The sequence below is a fragment of the Alosa alosa genome, chromosome 16 (assembly GCF_017589495.1).
Source record: "Alosa alosa isolate M-15738 ecotype Scorff River chromosome 16, AALO_Geno_1.1, whole genome shotgun sequence".
Taxonomy (NCBI): Eukaryota; Metazoa; Chordata; class Actinopteri; order Clupeiformes; family Clupeidae; genus Alosa; species Alosa alosa.
In genome coordinates, this window is record NC_063204.1 from 18,242,765 (window position 1) to 18,265,838 (window position 23,074).

The 23,074-nt window shown below is 41.4% G+C and overlaps 1 protein-coding gene across 3 annotated transcripts; it reads left to right on the forward strand.

Annotated features, from left to right (window-relative positions):
* Nucleotides 1-256: 256 nt before the first annotated feature.
* On the forward strand, nucleotides 257-22,693 carry LOC125309623 (nuclear receptor-binding protein 2-like). Of its 3 annotated transcripts, none has more exons than XM_048266667.1 (19): nucleotides 258-411; nucleotides 691-906; nucleotides 13,024-13,146; nucleotides 13,266-13,367; nucleotides 13,513-13,602; nucleotides 13,943-13,983; nucleotides 14,495-14,589; nucleotides 14,879-14,902; nucleotides 16,488-16,574; nucleotides 17,133-17,188; nucleotides 17,505-17,600; nucleotides 17,715-17,847; nucleotides 18,144-18,246; nucleotides 18,405-18,455; nucleotides 18,732-18,867; nucleotides 19,035-19,088; nucleotides 19,172-19,235; nucleotides 19,338-19,393; nucleotides 19,679-22,693. In XM_048266667.1, the coding sequence occupies exons 2-19, from the start codon at nucleotides 787-789 to the stop codon at nucleotides 19,781-19,783; spliced, it is 1,536 nt and encodes a 511-aa protein (XP_048122624.1). In that variant the 5' UTR covers nucleotides 258-411; nucleotides 691-786; the 3' UTR covers nucleotides 19,784-22,693. The 3 variants fall into 3 exon arrangements, with proteins under 3 accessions (XP_048122623.1, XP_048122624.1, XP_048122625.1); XM_048266668.1 differs by lacking the exon at nucleotides 258-411 and adding an exon at nucleotides 7,523-7,572 and having other exon boundaries at nucleotides 891-906; XM_048266666.1 differs by having other exon boundaries at nucleotides 257-906.
* Nucleotides 22,694-23,074: the final 381 nt, after the last annotated feature.

Below are 23,074 nucleotides of genomic sequence, written 5' to 3' on the forward strand. Positions count from 1 at the left end.
CACACTAGCCTGGGCAGTGCAGTTTACATTCTACAATTAGCCTAAACCCAAATAAAATATATGCCTACGTTGATTAGTTTTAAGGTGTTCATTGATTTAACATGTCGTTTTTTTGTTTGCATAGCTTTACCTAAAAATGAGAGTAGAAAATATTATATAACTCAAGGCATATATTTATACACTTCATTTTTTAGATTGCGCCCACTTACAGTCATTTACGGTAGTCTTCTTGCGCCAACAGAGAGCTTTTCAAGCTCCGAGCATAACTCAGCCACAGTGATGTGTATTACAATAGCAGGTTATTGACAACGTCTCTGCGCAAGGATGGAAAATAGAATCTTTATGAGATATTTGAGAAATGGAATACTGTCTTCTTTTTACCACTGAGAAGAGCGTCTCTCGTAGTGCTAGGTATTTCGCATTTTTTTTCGTATTTGTCATTTTAAATTCACCCAATTGTTTTTAACTGTAGTTCTAGACGGTTACTTCCCATCTCCTCTGAAACCAGCAGTCGCCTAACGTATAGGCCTAATGCACTTTATTGCAAAGTCGTGTTTGTAGATCTTTATCGGTAACCTTACCTGTATATGATAGAGCGTAGGCTACGTTACCCACTATGAAATTGCATTGATGCAGGCGCGTCATTACTGGGGGCATACTGTAGGCTATCAGTTGGTCTTCTGTCTACAGCGATTCTGCCTTTAGGCTGAGCAAGTTGAGAAGCTTGTCTGCGACGACGCCAAGTTATTGGAGAAGCCTAGAGAAAAAATATTCGGAAGGAATACAATGACTATGTCAGTACCCGAGAGGAATTCAGGCTCTGAGGGCAAGGAAGAAGAGAGTGAGGATGAAAGTGAAATCCTGGAAGAGAGCCCATGTGGACGCTGGCAAAAAAGAAAGGATAAGGTAAGACTGATTATATGCTTTGTTTGTTATTAGACCTTGATTGTGTGCAGCATAGCATTACAGTCTAGGCTACGGTCTGGCCGTGCATGGGTACAATTTCGAAATACTCATAAGTCAGGTCTCGTATTGACAATGAGAGGCTACACGGGGTGGTTTTATATTCAAGTGGATAGCAACCGGCTGTCATATATCAAGCCACCGTTTGTTGTTACCGGCTGAGGGGCGGGGTCGGACGGACGACGCTCCGTCCATGTCGATGCTGGTGGTAACCAAACCGCGAACACACCTAGGGAAAATTGTTGCGCGCTGACCTATCTAGTGAACATATTACGATTAATGGGTCAGGTGTTTTTAAAAAAATGTATTCTGTTAGTGAAGGATGTTTTCACCAATTATAATGTTCTTGCAGCAGGTGCACCATGAGTTCATGCGAGCCCTGTCCTGTTTGTCAATCACAATTAGCTAGCCTATCATTTCTTCTACGAGACAATTTTATTAACTTCAAATGCTAGTATATTTTATTCAAATCAACAGTCTGTTCATTTTTGTACCAAACCGACATTAATGTAGGTGTGCGCCATAATATCGATGTCATGTAAAAGCAGAATATTCTGGTCGTGGTGTACTAAAAGACTAGATTAGATGAAGGTTATCTTTCTGCAACACGCACTCGTCATATCAACAGAATAGTTCTCTAGACCGACAGGCACAGCACCGCCCCTCCCCCTCTGGTGTTTTTCCATTCATTGATTACTCGTCAAGTGTGTTTCTTCGCCACGAAAACATTTGTGGGACGCGCTCTACAGATGCTCACAACAGTAATGTTCAATATTAAATTATGATTTCAACAGTCACAGTCAGTAACACGCAGTATCCAGTCATTTTCAGACGTAGGGCAACTAAGCTGTGGTCCCTTATATAGGCAGCCTACCAGCCTACCATAAGTCAGTGGTGCTCTTCAGAGGTCTTAGGGTTTATGGTCATAGCCAAATCCTATGAATATCCATACTCTGATATTACTGTGGAAAACAACTATTTGGGTACAGCAATCACGTTCACTGCCTTTTTCAGTTGATATTGATGAGGAAAGCTCCGAAGACATTAATAATCCTGCTATCCAAACACAAATTTCACTTACTAGTGACTTTGCCTAGAAAGGTAACAAGAACTGACAGATTATAGCAGCTGTAAATGTGCATGTCAGTAGGACTAAACCTAAAACTCTGCTGTACCCACAAGGCATGTATTAGGCCTACATCCACAGACCAACATCTGTCCTGTGTGCTATGTCATCAGATCAAATATGTTAAAATACTAGACACAGACAATGATAATGTTCTTTGAGGGAAAATCCTAAATCAAGACTAACTTTTCAAGATTACCCGACCTTGGTAGACTGATGGTAGACTTGTTTCACCTTTGTTAACATGGAAAATGTATTGGCCTTGTGAAGTGCCCAATTGCCAGTGATTATCCCTAACAAGGTCCATACAAATGTGAACATGAGTCTATGTTTGGTACTGAGTAGGCCAAATGCCCTTGAGTGAGGTGTGTTTTCCCACATAAAATGGCATGACAAAGAAACTTGCACTTAGTAAGTAGTAACAAAATGAAATAAATACTGCAAAATGTTGCAAAAAAGCCAGGAAAAGGGGTGAAGACATTGTAATTCAGTGTTCCAGCGAGCTAAAAACCCATCCCAGGTGAAGAAACATGTGGCTGACCACAGATAGATACTGAAAATCCCATTTTCTAGTCAGGACGACTGTTAGACATGTTTCAGAACAAATGCAAACAGTGCATGGTGAACTTTTGCGTTGTGTTTGCTTTGCCCCTCTGAAGTGCTGATATTCATTGGAACTGTGAAGGGAACCGAACGGCCTTCGTCTTGTGACCTTTGCTCCTTGCATGTGTGCTGCTGCACTACACAACAGGCCTGCCATTGTAACCAAAAGAGAACATGGGACCACTAGCTTTAAGTAGCTGAACTCTCAGGGTTACGTTGAAACAAACTAAATGTAGCTAATTGAACAAATTGCTAAATTATTTGTGCATTTTTTAATATTTCTTAAACTCTGACATTAGCAAGTTTCTAGTAAGTTAGTCTAATACCTAGTTATAAAGATCCATACTGTATAAAGAGCCACACACAGAGACAGACACACACAAACAACTGCAAGTGCAGTTGTGCTGTAGGGGATCTCTTTACTGATGTGCACTTTGCAGTCTAATGAGTGTGTTGATGCCAGAGTCGACTCCCTGGATGGCAGCTGTCCTGTGTGGAATGGCACCCACTCAGATTTCTCCCAGGGGGACACAAGGACAAGTGACACTGCTGCAGGCCACCTGTTTGTATGTTTGCACTTTACAGTAGGGCAAAAACATAATCGCTGTCTGTCACTCAAAGCGTCTTTCACTGTTATGCAATAACAATTAGGAGTATGGACTCATTTTGTCCCAGAAGCAGTCATTGATTATTTCCAGAGTATTTAACTAAATAATGAAATAGGTTAGCCTGGATTGACCTCTGATACAGCTCTCACATGGTTTGTGGTAATCTATGGAAATTGGAAACAATAGACAAATGAATGTAATTTATTATGTTATTTATATTAATCAGGTTTTTTCATGTATTTTAATATTCTTATGTGGACTATTTTAAATGCTATAACATCAGCAGGCGAAATTCGACTCAAATCACTGACACTCTATTAGTTAAAGTGTGACTTTAGAATTAAAAAGACATGAAACATATTTCATCAACACTCTACATTTTGTAAATCACTGAAGGTATACTCTTTCCCCTGTGTGACCCTTGAATGGTCTTCCGTGTGCAATTACAGGAGAGATAGCTGTAAAGCTGTCAGCAAACATGTTAAAGCCCAATGTCACAATGTTTATGACCCTCTTCTATGGCCTCTAATTGCCTTAGGACCACACTGAGAAAAATTGCCTCACAAATTAAATGTAGGCCGGAATATTTTACCAGACTTGTAGACCACAGAATACAGTGAAAACAAACATCTGTCATTTTGTATACTTTAATTACTTTAATCTCTTTGTTTACTTTTTTATACTGATTTTCATGCACTGGATAGTGGTAGTACCATAGGAATGAATTATTATAGTTTTAGACTGATGATGCCAAAGACAATAGACAGGTTCTGTCCTGGTTCACCTGAGTCCTGGACACTTGGACTCTTGTGTGACTGGGTTGGACAGTTTTACCATAAGAAGCAGCACAGAAGAGAGAGTGGGTGGTTCTCTAAAACTAAGAATAGAAGCTGGCAGGTGCACAAGTGTGAATACTGTTGCCAGGACACACTATGAGTCCATGATCCCCCTAGTTGTAATTTTGGTTGTTTTTGTTGTTGTTTTTTCCAGCAAACAGCAAGACTAAAGAAGAACCAATGGCACTGCAACACATATCAGTATTCAATTAGTCTGAGGATTTACCATAGACAGACATACAGATTCACATTAGATTCATACCTAGATTCATTTCACTCTGGTGTAGTCACCACACAGACATTAAGAGGCATCAGTGATAATAGGCATACCATTTGATTAGGAAATTGTAGTGAATATTGCGGACACAGATGACAAAAATCAGTAGGCAGTAGCAAATATCAAATAAATAATGTCTCTTCTTGCTCTTATTATTACTGTTACATGTTTGTCAAAACACAATTCACTTCACAATATCAATAGACAGAGTATATAGCAAGTTCTCATAGGAAGTTCCCATTTTTAACTGCTGAGGGCATTGCAAACTTCTCTTTTTAATTTATATTGTTTTAATGATTCAACTATGCTAGTTCAGTTGTATTATTTTGACATCTTTGCATAATTTTCACTAATATTGCTACCACAGGTCAGGCATGTAAGCTATTTTCCAGCCACCTTCGGCAGGGCAAAGATTAATTAAGAGGCCTGTGTGCAAGGAAGTGACCTTTAACCTTGTCCACTTCCATGTCACACTCTGTCACATTCTGCTGTATTTTAGCATAATAGGAACTGTGGTGGAGTTCTTGTGCTTTTTGTTTGAGGACGTCCAACGCAGTCCTTGTTTAGACTAAACAGTGGGTTATATGGAGGGGGGAAGCAAAAATTAGGTCAGGCACAAAAAAGTTTGATGTTGGCATTAATCACTACTTTCTCTGAAGTCATTCATAAGTATGAAACTGAGAGTACCAGTATATTCCTATTACGTGTTTACTGGGACTGTATGGTCCAATCAGTATTTTATGGAGAGTGCTTGATCTAATCTCACTTCAGGTAAATGTAAACCCTTAACCCAAATAAATCCCCAGACTGTCAGAATGAAATATTATGTCTTGAACCAATGCAGGAATCAAGGCACTCCAAATTTAGTAACAATGAGGAAGGAAGTCTCTAAAAGCCTTTGTTATAATATAATAAAGTCATTAAAACAGCCAACATGATGAAGACCACTTCTGGTCTTCATCACAGCTTTTGAAGAGGTTTCGAACATCACCACGCCACATCACCTTGAAGGTCTTTGGAGTCTTTAAAAACGCTGACAAATACCAGGAACTTGGAAATGTGTCTGTCAGAGAATAGCCTTAATAAAAAGGAGAGATGGCATAAAAAGCGCTCTGAAGAACGGGCTGACGTCAACTAAAGTGTGATTCAGCTTTCACCCAGCTTAATACACTTACCAGCTTAGTATACATTTTCTGTTTCTTATTCTACTCGCTCCTTCATCAAACTTGTTTTCTCTATATTTCCCTGGAGCTCTGTGTTCAAAGCGTTTTATTTTTGCTATAGTATTCTCGATTGCCTGCTATCAGAAGTAGACAATCTTTTTTTTTTTCTCATGAAGATATTCCTTAGTCTCATTAATTAATACTTATTGTGGCTTGGTTTTATTGGCATGAACTACCCCCCGCCCCCCATATTATACAATTAAATCCAATTATATAAAGTTTTACAACATTCTTCTGGATTTAACAGCGATGTTGGGAATTAAGATGACATGCCACACCATTGGAAATTCACAAGTGGACAAATTCACAAATGTTAAAGGTCAAAATAGTGTTTATTGTATAGTGATATCTATTAAAAAGAACCATTTTATATTGGTTCATTCACATGTTATGGTAAGTTTAATTAAAATTTAAAGGTTTGATATTCAAGGGGTTAACATATTTGTGTATCAGAAAATAAAGCCAACAATGTGTCAGTAGCTGTGAAACCACAAGGTCCCCCTCCCTTAAACTTTCACAGGACTGAAGTTGTTGAGGAAAATAGTGTTTATTGTATAGCGATATCTGAAAAGAACAGTTTTATATTGGTTCATTCATTCTGTTATTGTAAGGTTAATTAAAGTTTAAAGGTTTGATATTCAAGGGGTTAGCATATTTTTGTATCAGAAAATAAAGCCAACACTTGTGTCAGTAGCTGTGAAACCATAAGGTCCCCCCACCTCCCCTCCCTTTACCTTTCACAGGACTGAAGTTGTTGAGGAACGGACAGCAATTACCAGGCCTTTATAGTAGACCTCAATAAAGCCCCTATATGCCAGCTCCTATTATTTCCCTCTGGGAACAAAGCAAGTCCAGATGTTCCTTTAAAAGCATGGGACGTGTGCCAGTTTTAGGCCCATAGAAAACAAACACTTCCAAATCAGTCGTCCACATTAACTGAAAGTGTTGTGGAGCCGTCTCGCCTCAGCATAATTCCACTTTCCTGGAAGTAGGTAGTATTCACCAACCAAATATGACCACTTTCTGAGCACTTCATTGTACTCGGCCAGCTTGGCCCATTTTTGTCCTTTTTGTCCTCTGCCAATATTGTTACAGGGTGCAAAGGCTATAGAAAAGGCAGCAGTAAAGGGGATGTGTTTTCCCCTCACCAAAATATCCTTCTCTCCACAATATGTTGATTGTTTGGACCAGATTTGGGCCTGTTGTGTATAACAGCTTCTAACAGTGTGACAATACTTTCAGTTCTCAAGATGGAATGGGTTATAGAAACAGCAGTATGCATGTATGTATATATATATATATATATATATAAGCATATATATGATACATTCCATCTTGAACATAGAATTGCAGCCCATATTGACACCTTTCTTGTATCGCTTAACTGTGTAATCCACAAGTTCTGTGTTTAGATATTATCTTGAGCTGGATAATATAACTGTGCTTGGGCAGTGTTCCGTCTTTATGCAATTTCAATAAAAAGTGGTAGTTATATTAAGATCCTATTTTCTTTCTGTTCATACGCTTACAGGAAGAATAGCTGAACGGCTCAGCTGTAGTGCTAGTTTCGGCTTTGTTTTCCAGATGAACATGGACAGCTAATCAATATCCTTAGCTCGCCACTCTGATAAAACTTATGGCATTTCCACTCTTCATCTTATCATATGCTAAGGAGGTGGTATATTTCTCAGCGTTGGGTCCACGTGAATGGTTTAGAGTCTGTGAGGCCTGGTCTCCTGAATGATTTCCATGTGTGTTTAGCCATTTACCCTGAAGCTTACGAAGCTGATAGCATAGAGGGAGATACAGAGCCTTTAGCCACAAACTCTGAAGATACTCTTGAGTTTGACTTGACTTTTATGAGTTCAATAAAATCATTGTTCCAGATAAGACCTTGAGCTGAGTTTGGGGTCAGACTGACACCGGCGGTGTTACGGTATGTGTAAATATTGCATTGCAGAATTTGTGCTGGTGTAATTGTGATTAACGTCATGTTAATTAACTTTGAGTGCTGTATAAACATTTGGGCTGATAAAATAACCTTGTTGTTCACTAGATTGCTTTGTCGGGTGACATAACATCTAGTATTTCATGTGGTAATTAAAAGTAAATTCTGTACATTATCTTTTTTGGTTAACATTCTAAGATTCAATAAAATGTAGAGTGATTATTTTATACAGTGAACCGAGTTTATGCATTCATAGAATGTAGAAACATACAGCATGCTTTTATGCATGCAGGGTTAATCTGCAATTGTATACTGATAAAGATACTGTGTATAACAGGTAAATATTGCACACACCAGTGCCATCAACATCAAAGCAAGCTTTTATTGTTTCAAAGATAAGTGCAGCTTGAAAAATCCATGTTGTTATGTAAGACCCGTCATTTCAATTCTAATCACACCCTGCTTAGTAGCACCTTTTGTGTGGTCAGTCTGAAGACTGGGCCCTCTGGGAGTCTTAAGAAAAGTATTTTTTTGAGTAAACTACTTCATACTGAATCACTGATAAACCAAATAAACTACTTTGAAAAAGTTAATAGTATGAGTAATTAATTGCAATATGACTAAGCAGCTGTACTGAAGACATGTTGAAAAACAGTTAACAGTAGGCTTTATTTACTACTCCTTAAATATTTTATGTCGGTGTGATGAATTTTTTATGTGGTGTGAAAAGTATGAAGTAGTATGAAGTATGAAGAAAAGTAGAAAAATATGTAGAAACTTAGAAAAGTATGAAGTATGAAGAGGTAGTGTCTGTCTATGGATTTAGCCTGCCTGATGGTATCAGAGTAATGCCCACAGCTGTATATCCCTCATTACAAATAGGTACACTGGTCATGTGAATCGACCATTTACATGAGGCCAAAATAATACTAAAAGTAGACTCATTCTGAGACAGCCATTGGTTCACAAGCAAACCTCCCTCTGCATGTCTGACCTTAAGGAAAACATGACCTCACTAAGTGCAACCGCCCTTTGTGTATTTTGCCAGACAGGGCAACTCACAGGGCTTTTTTTGAGCAGGCTGCTTGGATAGGTAGGAGTGTTACGTAAAGGCATTTTGCAGAAATATGATTTCAGCAAATATAAGTGATTCTTATCAAGGGGTCCATTAGCTCCACATTCTCCATGGCTGGAATGTGTTCTGAGACCCCACAATTGCAATTATTCTTCAGACCTGTGGGAAACAAGACATGCCTGGTCGTTGCCAGGAGGCCTCAGAGGTAATGACCAAGTGTGATGTGATATGCCACTGATGGCTAGTCTTCTTCATAGGAAAAGGTACCCATTGGTGGGTTGTATTCTAGAATAGAGCTTGTCCATAGAGAATCATCCCAGAACAATAACATAGTCGCGGCCGATGTTGTTTTACCGTCAACAGACAGCATCTGGCTGAAGCGTCGGTTCAGGAGAGGTCGGCGCAGGGACACAGGGTTTGTGGCATGGAGCCTGCTGCTTTTGAGGAGATGAGCATAGTGACATGCTGAGCCACGCGGCCCTATCAGATGGCACATAATGGGCACATGTAAAAGCTCGTCACACACACTGGATTATATTTCCCATTTAATCTGCCTCTCCTCTCTACGGATTTGTGTCACAGGCCGGGTGAAGTGGCGATAAGGAACGTTGCAGCTGGGACTAGAGGCCTTTCGGTCTTGAATAATAATCTGAACTTGGTTGAAACCCTGATTACTTGGTCTGTGAAATCTTCAGGCGCTAGAGGCAGGCTCTAAACTTAGATGCATTGTGTCATGGAAAGGGTTTTATAATGAGGCACTATTAAAGATTCAGTGGGTAATGCAAAAAAGTGATGCACAAGTGTGGCTTTATATCTCCCATGTTGTCTCTAAATGCCTCCATAGTTCTCCCTGGGATTCTCTCCATCTTCCCATCCTCCCCAAGCTCACTCTTCCTTTATTTTCCCTTTATTGCCCTCTCTTGTCTCCATGTCGGGATATTGGCAATAAACTGACCACATGCTCGATTTGCCACTAAGTGCTTTCGTGGCTGCTTTCCTGGAGCCCTCTCAGAGTGCGTCTGCAGTGGCGGAAGGTGCATGGGCGGCTCGAGGGTTGTGAGTCAGTGAGATAACGTCCTCCTCTGCCTGTATCGCCGGAGCAGGCTAACTCAGCACGGGGAGTTGGCTCTGCGCTGGAACCAGGCCTGATGTCTTCCCATCAGAGAGACACCCCACACGCTGCTTTTGTCTCAGCAGACCTCCACTCTGGTGAGAGAGAGTGTGGTGGTGGCAGTGGCAGCCTCAGTCAGCCTTCACATCCCCCAGCTCCTTCCACACGATCTGAGAATATGGCAGTGTTAAGCATAACTGTCTCTGTCGTTAGACAAAGGCATTGAGAAACTCTGGAAATGGGATCATGTGGGATGATGCTTTAAAAAGGTGTAGCTGTTATTATAGCTGTAAATATGTTGAATCACAAGTTAACAATTATGGCATTCAGATAAGTAGCTTAGAACAGGTGGAGTATCCTTTCACTAGCAGTGCACTCTCACTTCTGAGCATGTCAGAAGGCAGTGGACAGAAAAACAATAATCTAAGTGGCAATCTAAGTGGCAATAATCTAAGAGCAATCTCTGCCAAAATGAGTTAATTTGACCAAAATCAGTAGATTTATTTACTTTCCCTATTGTTGTAATACTGGTGTAGTACTTACTCATGCAGTGCACTCGCAAGACTGATGAATTTGATATTTACCAATCTCGTTGTGAAGGGAGAAAACAAATGCTCTTCTACACTGGAAAGGGCAATCCACTTGTTTTAAATTTAAATTATGAACATTATAGCTTTTATTTATCTCCAGATAACAGAGTATTTTGTCACAACAGTTCACAGTTGCTCAGTATCCTATAATATTCTGTTCTCACCAAAACACCTCTCTTAGCTCTTTAGCTCTCTAAACTCTAGACCCCTGATTCAAAACACAAACGTAGCCACGAGGGTATCCCCAGGCAGTGCATTGTGGGTAATCCAGACAGATGGCTGGGTCTCAAATGGGATAAAGAGCGATAGGAGAAAGTCCTCTTATACTGTAGCTTAGTGTGTTTCTGTCCCATCTTTTCACTGTACAGATAGATTGAAGGGTGAACTACCTTAGATAAATTAGATAGAGCACTCTGGTATCTTGGGTCTGGCCCATAAGAGTACATTGGAGATTGTGACATGTATTCAGGGAAAAACACATAATGAGACAAGAAATAGCAATATAACTCTTACAAAATTAGGACGACTTGTTAAACAGTGCCTCCTCTCAACTCTCACTCTACAGCTGAATGTAACATTTATACAATTCTTTTGTCATCCACCATTTAGCCCGTTGTCAACAACATAAATCATCTGTTGTGCAATCCAAAGGGATTGTGAACTGTTGCTTGTTTTTCTGGTAGCCATACCAACAGTCACCAGCACTCATCTCATTCACACACACACACACACACACACACACACACACACACACACACACACACACACACACACACACACACACACACACACACCTCACGTGGACAAGGTGCTGCTCTGGCATTGGCACACAGAGAGCGGTGGAAGTGGTTTCATCTTCCACGCCATTAACCCATTCGTGCTGGATGCTGCACGACGCAACATTCTATCTCCCGCCAGTTGCTGCATAGCGCAACATTGAATCTCCCGCCGGTTGCTGCATAGCGCAGCATGCTTTTTATTTCATGTTTCTAGGTGTACAGAGGCTTAGATATAAAGGTTTTGGTAGACGTTGACAATTCTTAGTATTTTTTCAGAAAACCCTCAGGAAATAAGGTTATTTAGTCTAGAATGCCATAGGATTCTAGGCATTTTTAGCAGGCATTTTAGGAGTAAATGGGTTAAGAGGAGCATCACGGCGCTCCCTGCATTGTCACGCCCAACTGCGTATCAGACAGTCTGTGTCCCGGTTCTGTAAAACCTATAATCTGATTATCATCCTGGAGCAGGTTTATAACTGTGGTGAGTGGTGAGGCCAAGGATTACCTCATCCAGACTGAATGAAACCTACCTCACACTGAAGCAAGAGCCAGTCTGGCATCAGATACACAGCAGGCTCTAGTTTGCTGACGGTAAAACTTTCACATGTCAGCTCCTTGTCTCTACACACATAGGTGACACAGGCGTTGGTGCCATTCACCTACCTGAGCATAGGCGTTATGACATTTAAGGGAAGCCATCCCGAGATTTCTTGTGAGGTTGCCATGTTGGCATATATCAGTTCAATTGGCAAGAATTTGGTGGCACAGTATGTATAGAACATTTCTGAAAAAATGTTTAAGAAACACAACAGTAAATGTGCAGCTAGGCGGCTCGACAAACAGACAGTCGTGAGTGCCTGAGCATGTTCTCTGTTGATTAGACAGATGAAAATGGGTGATAACCAGCATGTCTTTAGACGAGTACATAATGTAGCGTTGTGTTAAATGTGCCTTTTAGTTGTTTAGCCTTAAATGTCCTGAGTCCCATGTGTGGATATGTGTGGATACTCCTGAGTTCATTCAGCATGTCCCTGTATATGCATCCAGGCTGGTGCAGACGTGTGTGTGTGTGTGTGTGTGCGTGTGCGTGTGCGTGTGCGTGTGTGTGTGTGTGTGTGTGTGTGTCGCGCACGCTTGTGTGTGTGTGTGTGTGTGTGTGTGTGTGTGTCTGTGTGTGTGTATGTGTGACTCTGTAATGTGCGCTCAGCTCAGGCATGTAGAATGAGGCCCTGGGCGTTATGTGTCTGACAGACCCAGATGCGGGACTCACACAGACACAGACACACCAGCTCCCAGTGGTTCCCTGTCTCTCTCAGTGTACCCAATTCTGCTGTCTCTCTGGCCCCCTTTCCTTCTCATTCATTGCCATTCATATTCTATTTCAAGATTCATCTTGGCACAGAAGCAGTTATGGCATCTGCAGTTTTTAAGGCCCTGTGTCCACCAGTCGCGTTTTTTGACAGCGCCCTCAACCTCATTTTCAGAACACTTTATCAAGTGTTTATTGTTGCTAGGTTATGAAGTTTTGATTGGTCGTCGAGAGAGAAGTGACATTGACGAGGCCAGCGCTGTTCTAAAAGTTGAACAGATTTAAACTGTCAGCGCTCTGAGCACTGCGGAAAAAAAGGGTCAGCGTCGAGGGCTTTTTGCTGCGGAGGACGCTGAACTTCATATGATTTGTATAGAAAATAGCTGTCGTCGATGCAAAAAACGTGATTGTTGGACACAGGCCCTAATAGCTTTAAGCTGAGAATGGCACACTATTATCTACAACTATTATGATGTTCACTTTCCTGAGTATGCCACCCCGACACGAAACAGCCATGCTCACACCTACACCTCCTGTCAGCCCCAAAAACCTTTCTTTTATGTTTCCCTCTGCAGGTGAGCCAGGGTAATGTCCCAGGCTCAGAGAGTGCCTTCCTCGCCATGGATACCGAGGAGGGAGTGGAGGTGGTTTGGAATGAGGTGTTCTTCTCAGACAGGAAGGTCCTCACGGCTCTGGAGGTGTGTGTGTGTGCGTGTGTGTGTGTGTGTGTGTGTGTGTGTGTGTTTATAAATAACAAGGCTTCTTTATGAACTATGAGGCGTGATTATTCTATGATGCTGCATGTTGTCTCCATCAGGACAAGATTAAAGAGATGTTTGAGAACCTAATGCAAGTGGAACACCCCAACATAGTCAAGTTCCACAAGTACTGGCTGGACACGAAAGATAACCATGCTCGAGTGAGACTGAGATGAATGCACACACATACACACACACACACACACACAAACACCACATGTCTCAGCACACGCCAAGATCAGCACACTGCAAAATCCAAGAATGTTGTTTTTCCTTTCCAATAATTATTGTCTTTGTGTGTCACAGGTTGTGTTTATCACAGAGTATATGTCCTCGGGCAGCCTGAAACAGTTTCTCAAGAAAACCAAGAAAAATCACAAGACCATGAATGTAAAGGTCAGTCACAGCATCAGAACAATCTTTAGCATCTGGCCTGACTCTTTTGTAGTCCACTTGTAGAGCCAGGCTTCAAACGTGGGCAAGCAATGGGGCACAGACACTGAGACTGCCACAAATGTCATATCCCAGGCTAACACACACACACACAGATTACTATAATTCATCCCTAACCCTAATTTCAGTAATGTTACATGTTGGCATTTTACAATTTTAGGATGGTCATCGGTGCTTGTAGTTTTCCAGTACTTTGGGGAAAAACTGGGTCCAGTAAAATAGGCAGACAAAAATAGTGTGATGCTATTTGCAGTGCTGTGACATGGGTGTGTTTGTGTTTCAGGCGTGGAAGCGGTGGTGCACTCAGATTCTGTCAGCCCTCAGGTGAGACACAGTCATCAGGTATTCACACAGAAGAACCAGACGCCCCTGCAGCAAGGGCCTGACCTCACACAGAGGGGCCTCAGTGGAGAGGACTCAGGAGAGAGCACCCGTTTATCAAAGCGGCAGTAGGCCCATTCTGGCAGAGGTTTTTTAGCAGCTGAAAAGGCCCATACATATGCTGTGTAGTGCAGTCTAAAATGATGGACAGGTGTGTAGGGGAATCTTGAGCTCTCCTGATTTGTTGAGTGGGCATTAGCTTGTGTAATTACAGTATGTCAAGAAGTGGTGGGATAATTGCCCACGGTAAGAATGGACACTAACTGTGAGTTTTTCCACACTGTCTATATGCTATTTGTATTAATATAGATGCCACATACTACTTGTGCATGCGGTCTTTTACACTTCAGTGTAGCTATAAACATTAGTGTAAAACCTCAAAAGAATGTACAAGTTGCTAGCATGAAAGTGCATGTCTTCCAGTGATGTTTACACATGTCTCTATCTCTACCAGCTACCTCCACTCATGTGATCCCCCAATTATCCATGGCAACTTGACTTGTGACACCATTTTCATTCAGCACAATGGGCTTCTCAAGATTGGCTCAGGTGATTTACAGACATTCCTCTCAGGGTCTGCTTTTAACAGTTCTCTTTAACTTTTTAGAGAATCTCTTTGTTGTGTACTGTGGGTGTTTGTACTTGGATATTTTATGTAAGACCATCAATAACATCTCTGCAGCAAACTTAAATCAGAGCCAGTACACTTCAAACATGAGTGAGCATTCACAAACACAAATGAGTACAAATCCTCATGTGACACCTTTGTCATAAACATTTCAAAACAGGTAACATTAACATGAACTCAGTTTTGTGTTTTGTTTTTCTTCTTTTGTAGTGTGGCATCGGCTGTTTGTAAATGGTAAGAATTAGTTCACCATGTGTGCATGGAGACATGACAGTAGCCTATGTAACGGTAGCCAGCCGGAAGAGTGCTGTGCAGTGAGTAAAACCAAACCCTCCCAAAACCTTGAGAGTGTGTGTTAACGACAGAAGCTAGTACCCTTTGGTTTTAGCCACCTTGCTAGCACACTCATAAGTTTGTAGGTTGGAGCCCAGGATGGTGCATGGCTGGACCGTAGAGTCAATACAATGCACACTGGGCTTAAAGTAGAAATCAGGCGAGTTTTCACATAAATCTCCTTTTGTCGAGGTCTGTTGGTACAAAAAAAAACAAAAACAATTGTTACCTAACTCGAGTTGCTACAGCCAGCAGCTAATGCAATCAGGCAGCTACAGCGCTACACTCTAGGGGCATGTACATGGGAGCTCATGGAGATCTATGTGAAAACTAGCGGAATTTCTCCTTTAAATTAAAAACTTCTTCTTTTGGGTCAAACTGAAAACTCAAGCCTGTGTAGATGTTTTGATTTTGCCTGTGTCTGTACCGTAAATCCTCAAATTATGGCCGGGATTCAATTTATAGCCGGGCCTCGGATAATAGCCGGGGGCATGGTCGATTCTGACAAATAAAGGCCGGCCCTCAAATACAAGAGGATGCACAATATGAGCACTAGAAGTCATTGTTTCGATTTAACTCAATGAAATAAAAGCGCTCTTTAATATTTTATCTTGTTGGTTGATTTAATACTGTTGCCAATGAAAAGTCGTTGTCCTTCACCATGAGTCTCCAACACGTGGCTGTCAAGCTACCAGTCGCTTGCCGCCCCCGTCTGAGCTTGCTGAATTGGTACTACATTTAAACACAATTGTTGCTGCGAGGCATTCCAGCCTACGAATTTAATAAAAAGTAAATCATGCATAATTAAAAAAAATAACTCAATTTAGGCTACCTGGCCACGCAATAAGGTTTCCATTACGGCACAGCGCACGTTCAATGAATGAATGAAAGCGTCCGCCTTGTCTCGCAAAAAACAGCAGGTGGAAATCCCGACACTCTTTCAACTAGCCTACATGAAACTTAATAGTGAACCATGAAATACGGCCACAATTTGAGGATTTACGGTATGTAATGTAGCCTGGCCACTCCCACCTAGATCTCCGTTCAGGGAGATTCTAGTCTGGAACACCATAGTTCACTAACATTTCCATCGGTCGGCAGATTATGCCCAATCAGCGACGAGAGGGGATGACGCTAGTTTCAAAATCGAAAGTGGCTGTGGTAAACAGTAGTAGCAAGGCCTGCAAATATCAAAAATTGCATTCGGAAGAATGTGTACTTTTTTTTACAGCAAAGGTAGGCCCACATACATTGTTTGCTGACTGCTGTTTATTGTCAGTTTGTAAAGTGTAGGTAGGTGAAGTAGGTAAGTAATGTTATGAATCCCTGATCAATGTGATCGTTTAGGCTGGACCAATGATTTCAAAAGTTAGGCTATGTCTACGGCCACCACCATGTTAGTGTTGAAAAGGTTTTCCAATCGTGAGTGACCAGACTATTCACAAAGTGTAAGTATAATGTCCGCCGTCCTCCTCTTCTCTGGCAGTCATCCCGGAGGCCAGTGTCCATGGGAAGATGCGACACCAGCGCGACGAGAAGCGCAACCTGCATTTCTTCTCCCCGGAATATGGCTGTGAGTGCCAGGGTGTCTGTCTGTGAGTCTGTCTTCGTTGTAATGTCTGCCCTCCTGAACCGTCCTGCTGCCTGTTTTGTGCACATGTCCCTGTTCTAGTCTATCTTTCGGCAAAGAGTCATTCTTCTGTTATCTCCTCTGTGAGGCTCCTCCCTGACATTCTGTCCATCTGTCTGCTTCTCTGTTGCGTTCCTTATCCTTGTGTGTCCTCTGCTCGTATCATTACTTCTGACTGCATGTCTGCTTCTCTTACTGGGCTGTGACAAGTCTGTCAATCCGTCTGTCAGTCTCAATCTCTTGTTATGTTGCTACTGTTTTTATGTTTTCATGTCTGTGTCATCCTCTTGTGGTCTGGACTGTATTTTATTTTAGTCAGTTAATCTGTGCTGTCTGTTGATTGGTGTGCCTACCATGGCTACTCCAGGGTTTATTCATTTACATATGATCCCCCAGATTCCTGTTGTTCTGTCCATGTTGTTAATCTTCTGCATTGCTCATACCTGCAGTCTGTAATCGCTCCTGTTCTCCTACTCCTCTGCCTTCTCTTGTCTTCTTTAGCGGGGGAGGATGACTACGCCATCGACATTTTTTCCTTTGGGATCTGTGCTTTGGAGGTAAGCACTGCCCTCTGTTGGACCGCTAAAGGCATTACAGGTACTGTGTGTGTGTGTGTGTGTGTGTGTGTGTGTGTGCGTGTGCATGTGTGTGTGCGAGCGCAGAATTATTTTAGACAGGGACAGCTGGGACTCATCACTTGTATCATCACCAAAAGTCTGGACATTCTCCTTTCCCTTGCTGAGCTATCTAATAGCCTGCAATACACACACACACACACATACAGAGAGAGAGAGAGAGACTGGCAGAGAAAGAGAATATGATTTATTACACACATTTCCTCTTCAGAACTTTGAATATGCACTATGTTTACAGATGGCTGTGCTGGAAATCCAAGCTAATGGAGATGCTGTTGTGTCCAAGGAGGCCATAACTAATGCTGGTCAATCGCTAGAGGACCCCCTTATGAGAGTATGATTCCTTATTCAGTCATTGTAAACACTGTTGACTGCGTACAATTTAGTATGTGCCTGGTGTTTCATCCAAACCCCTCTTCTTCTCCCGGTCCCCTGTCCTCACTGGCAGGAGTTCACGCAGTCGTGTGTGAGACATGAAGCCACCGACAGGCCCACAGCCCATGACCTGCTGTTCCACCGTGTGCTGTTTGAAGTCCACTCCCTCAAACTGCTGGCCGCCCACTGCCTCATCAGCAACCAGTGTGAGTGAGAGGCCCCTGACCATGGCTACGGCCAGCCACAGGGTCAGGGATGGGGACATAGTTGGGGACCCATGAGTCATTCAGTCATGCTGAGAGCTACACACTCATGCACTTGTATTAATTGCACTTTTTTGAGACCTTTTCATTGCCCATCACATTTTCTAAATTGTATATTGCCAGTGAATGGGAATTAGTTTTCACATTCAACCACATTGAACAGGAATTCACACATCATGTATGCCTTTCATAGGTGTTCTCTATTGAAGATTCATTGTATTCCTATTTGCCTCCCAAAGACCTGCTCCCTGAGAACTGTTTGGAGGAGAAGACAAAGTCAATAGACCCAAATTCTGTCATGGCTGAGATTTCCCATGGAGACCGACCTGGAGTGCAGTTGAAGTAAGGAATGTCTTCCTCATCGTTTTGTTCTTTATCTTCTTCTTTTTCTTTTTCCTTTTCTTCTTCTCCTTCTCCTCTGATAATGTTGTATATTTAAAATATCTGACAGATACAGTTACTTGGAGCCCTTCCACTTCCCGTCTCTGTCTCACCTGTAGGTACTCTCACGTGTCTTCGCTGGAGCTTGATAAATTCCTTGAGGATGTGAAGTGAGTGACTCGGGACACAATAAATACCCACTATCACTTCCTGTTCTTTAAGTGATGCTACCTCAGGGTCTATCAGGAAATTAAATGGAAGAGGAAGTCTATCCTGGCACTGCATTATAAAACACTTTTATTTATGTAAATGAGACTTAAGTCATTGCACAGCATCTCTTAGACGTTTGTCACTTGCAGGAAGTGAGAGAGCTGCCGCTCTTTCTCCTATGGGTTGTACACCACTTGTGTATGTAGTGTGCGGACTGTATCCTCTGTCGTCCACAGAAACGGGATTTACCCCTTGATGAATTTTGCCTCCACTAAACCCCACCCTGTGCCTCGCGCCCTCTCCATGTCCCAGGAACAGGTGGAGACCTCAAAAACCCCGACTCCTGAGCCCCAGGAGACCGAGAGCAGGAAGGTGCGTACTGACAGTACTGACACAGTACTGACACAGGTTTTTCTGACACTAGAGGCTTTGCTCTGATATGTTTGAACTGGAACTTGTTGCTTAGCAACCTTGGAGCAGAGCCCAGACAGCAACCCTGATTGTGTGTGGTTTATCTGAGTGTGTGCTTTCCTGTCTAGGTGGTGCAGATGCACTGCAACCTGGAATCTAATGACGAAGGGACCAAAACTCATGTAAGTTGAGATGGCTTATTTGAAGCTTGTGTGTTTAGTTCAGGCCTGGTTTATCTGTATTAAATGTTTCCATCATCTCTCAGCTTTCCCTGTTTCTCAAAATGGAGGACAAATTACATCGACAACTCAGCTGTGATATCCTGCCAAGTGAGTTATTTGACGTGTTAATCATGCTTTGAAGGTCATAAAGTATGTTGTAAATGGGTATTCTTTACATGTAATTTCCATTTGATAATTTTGTGTTCCCAGCTGACAGCTCCAGAGACCTGGTCAATGAGCTGGTTCACTATGCCTTCATCAGTGAGGTAAGTAAACCTGAGGTTGATGCAAATGGTAAATATGGCCTCTCAACATCAGTTTTAATTCAATAGACTGAATTGCTGCTGTCAGAAACTCAGAACAGAACTCAGAAATTATGTCAATGGCATAATTAACGCTACGCTGTTGAGTACCAGGCATGTGAGGAGTTATCAGATCACAAGTCACAGTTAGTCATTAATTGCAAGATTTTGTATGTATTTTGTACATGGATTGTATGTTATTTTCTTGTCAGTGATTTTGTCCCTTTACTGTCCCTGTTCCATCTCTAGGAGGATGGTGAGAGGATGGTGGCATTTCTTGAGGATGCATTAAGTCGCCACAGAGGATCCCTAATAACGTCCGGGGTGACTGCCACAGTGACCCAGGGAAGATAGGGCGCTGTGGAGTAGTCTGCCCACTGGGGGAGGGGGGATCCATGGAGACAGATGTGCCTGTTCGGCTGAAGAGGGAGATGCTTTATAAGGAGGATCATGAGAAAGAGAGTTAGAAGAGCAGAGCACAGAGTCCAAGTGCCACGCACACGGACAGAGGGATTGATTCATCAGTGAGAAGATCAGGCTCATAAGCAGGAGAGAAAGAGAGAGAGAAAGAGAGAGAGAGAGAGAGAGAGAGAGAGAGAGAGAGAGAGAAACATGTCAGCCCGAGAAGGGCCCACACAGGACCCAGGGCATGACTAAGGCATCCCACATTGTTGTGGGATAATGATAGTTGTGCCCATCTCAGACCTGAGTGTCGTCCATGCCTTAGGGTGAGCAGCCATGTTCTGTTTTCCCCTGTTGGCAATGTCCTCCTTGCTGGGGGGACCCACATTACCAAGAGCAAGCGTGGTTTCATAAGCGTGTAAGTTATGGGAGAGAACAAAAGATGACAGCTCTGTCTGCATGTAATTTGCTTCTTGTCAATTCCTAGTTGACAACCCAGTTGGTCATTTAGTAAAGATATTGACTTAAAGGCATATTTTCATTAGGTGGTAACATTTTTGCCATTAGATTTTTTACATTTCTCTTGTATACTATACCCCAGAACTGTTCTAATGGAACGCTTCTCAGAAGAAAATTCAATATTTTTTCTTATGGACCAGTAATTTCTGGCCTTCAGTCTCTAAAAAGCTTGTCAATTTAAAGTATTGGAGTACTGCATATGCTGCACTGGATGCTTTGTGTCTACAAACCGGCATCCATTTTTATTAGTTAAAAATAATCGTGAGAAATATTGGATTGAACATACTTAAGTGCCCACCTAGACAGCCTTTTCATCGTAGTTACTAATTTATTGAGGTTATGTGCAAAAACAGTCCACCATCAGATGTACATAAAGAAATAATTGTTGTACTTGGCCTTATAAAAAATATGCTATGAAGTCATTAAAATTATAAAATGATATTCTGCCAATTATACCAATTAAACTTTTATGGCTCCATATCTGTCAGTAAAACTATACACAACTTTATTTTTGCTCTGGAAGACTTTCTGAATTAAGGTGTTCAAACTTGGGATACTTCTCACAGTGGTAAAGTTATTGTATTTTAACATTTCTCCACATGCATTAAAAGCACAGTCATAAACATTCGTCTTTTGATTTTAAAATCTCATTAATTCTGAAAAAAAAAAAACTTTAGCTCTATGGGAAATTAAAATACTGAAAAAGCATTTCAACATAATTAAATGTAGGATTTTGCATTTACTTTTTGTTGCATATTATGCCCTGTATGACATTTGTTACCAAATGGAACTGATAGTTTGCCGTTAATTACAGAAATGACTTAATTGTTAGGATAGGGCTGACCAAACAAATAATTGGTACAGTTCATCATTCATCCACTTTTGGTAACTATCAATGAAAGGCTCAAAATTATTATCAACCTTTCTATAGATCAATCTGTTACTCCTCATAAGAAATGTCTCTTCCCTTACAAAAATTAAATATTTCCAGCAAACGTATGGGTGATTTGTGGGAAACAAATGAATTCCCTAGAAAATATTGCCAGAGATTTGCCCATGTTGGTTGCTACAGCCAAATTTCCAGTAAAGTTCTGGCAATAATGAGAAGTTTGCCACTAGAGGCGAATGTGTTTGCTAGTGATTTGCCACCACACTTAGCCAATAATGGCAAACTTTCAGTGAACTTCTGGTGACAAACCTCATTTGCATATGACATTGCTACAAATTTGCTGTAATATTGCCAAAAATTAACTGCAACTGTTTGCCAGAAACCTAATTTGCATGGGAAAAGATGGCCTTGCCGCAAATTTGCAGCAACTGTTCGCCAGACACCTGAAATTTCTGTAAGGGTTTCTAAACCCAAATTAATTGATTGTATACATTCACACAATGTACTTGTTTTTACTGAAGGTGTCAGCTGAAATTGTATTTTTTTGACAACCTTTAAACTAACTTGGTTAATGACGTCTTCAAATTATTAACTTTTCAAAATTTGTAAAGTTACACTGGTATACACAAAATTGTCAGTGAAGGGACATATAGATATGTTTGGCAGAATAACATTTTATCAGGAATGCTCACAGAGGCCAGAGCTTAGATTTCAGTTCTGCTTCTGGCCTCCAGTGCTCTTAGGGGTATAACCCAGTAGTTCACTGAAAGCCAAAGAGTGCCTGTGGTGGCAGCTGAATGCTGACGGCATGCCCTTAATTAAACATATAATCATAGACAATGTGTTGGACACCCATGAACAGATGTAGGAGAAACATTTGCGTGTCTTGGCGGGCCATGGTGAATGTTGGTTTTCCAGCCACACATCACACTTGTGGCAGTGTTGTTGTTGTGTTGGAAAGTAAATACAATGGTTGTAAGCAATAACAGCGCAGGTCAGTTGTAGATGAGGTATTTAAGGGTTAAATGTGTTTCTGGGACTCTGGGAACGGGGCCATTTGCCTGATTGTTCAAACATTCCCTCCCAGATTGTGTTGTCACTTTACTGATACTTGTGGCAGAGTTTTAAAACAAACTAACATTAGCAAAAATAATTGTTTTTGTGTTACATGGCTGACAAGAGAGAGAGGGAGCTGTCTACAAATCAGAACAGGACAAACCAATTAAGACCCAAAATTAGGTGGCTTCCCAGTAAAAAGATGGAATTAATTGAAGCATTTGTTACAATATGTGTACTTCTGTTGCTTTTGTGTTGTTTTGTTTCATTCTATAAACAATACACACCTCTGAGAGTGTGATTTGTGGATCTGTGTGTAGATGACTTGATACAACCTGGTTGTTATGATTTGAGATGTACTGCTGTAGTCATATAAATAAAACAAGCATACAGTTTAATTATTTAGTGTGGTGTGATATGTCCACAATATTTTTCATAACATATTTTTCATCATTATCTTTCGAAACTGCACCAATAACCTTGCTGTTTGTGTGCTAACTGGCACACCATGATAAAAGTGATGAAAAAAATATTTATTTGTTTTATCTTGCTCTATTAGGCTGTAGTATGAAAAATCTGGTTTGGTGCCAGTTTATGGTAAAAGTCAGTTATCAGACTTTGGCATGAGATCATTGTGTTTTACTGAAAGAAAAAAGTTTGTTTCCCAAAAAAGTGGTATTATCTTGTAGCCCTGGTCCTAGAGTTAAAAAAAATCCTGTTAACAAGAAATAAACTCATTCCCACTGTACCTGGTAGACCACTTAAGTAAATTTCCCATT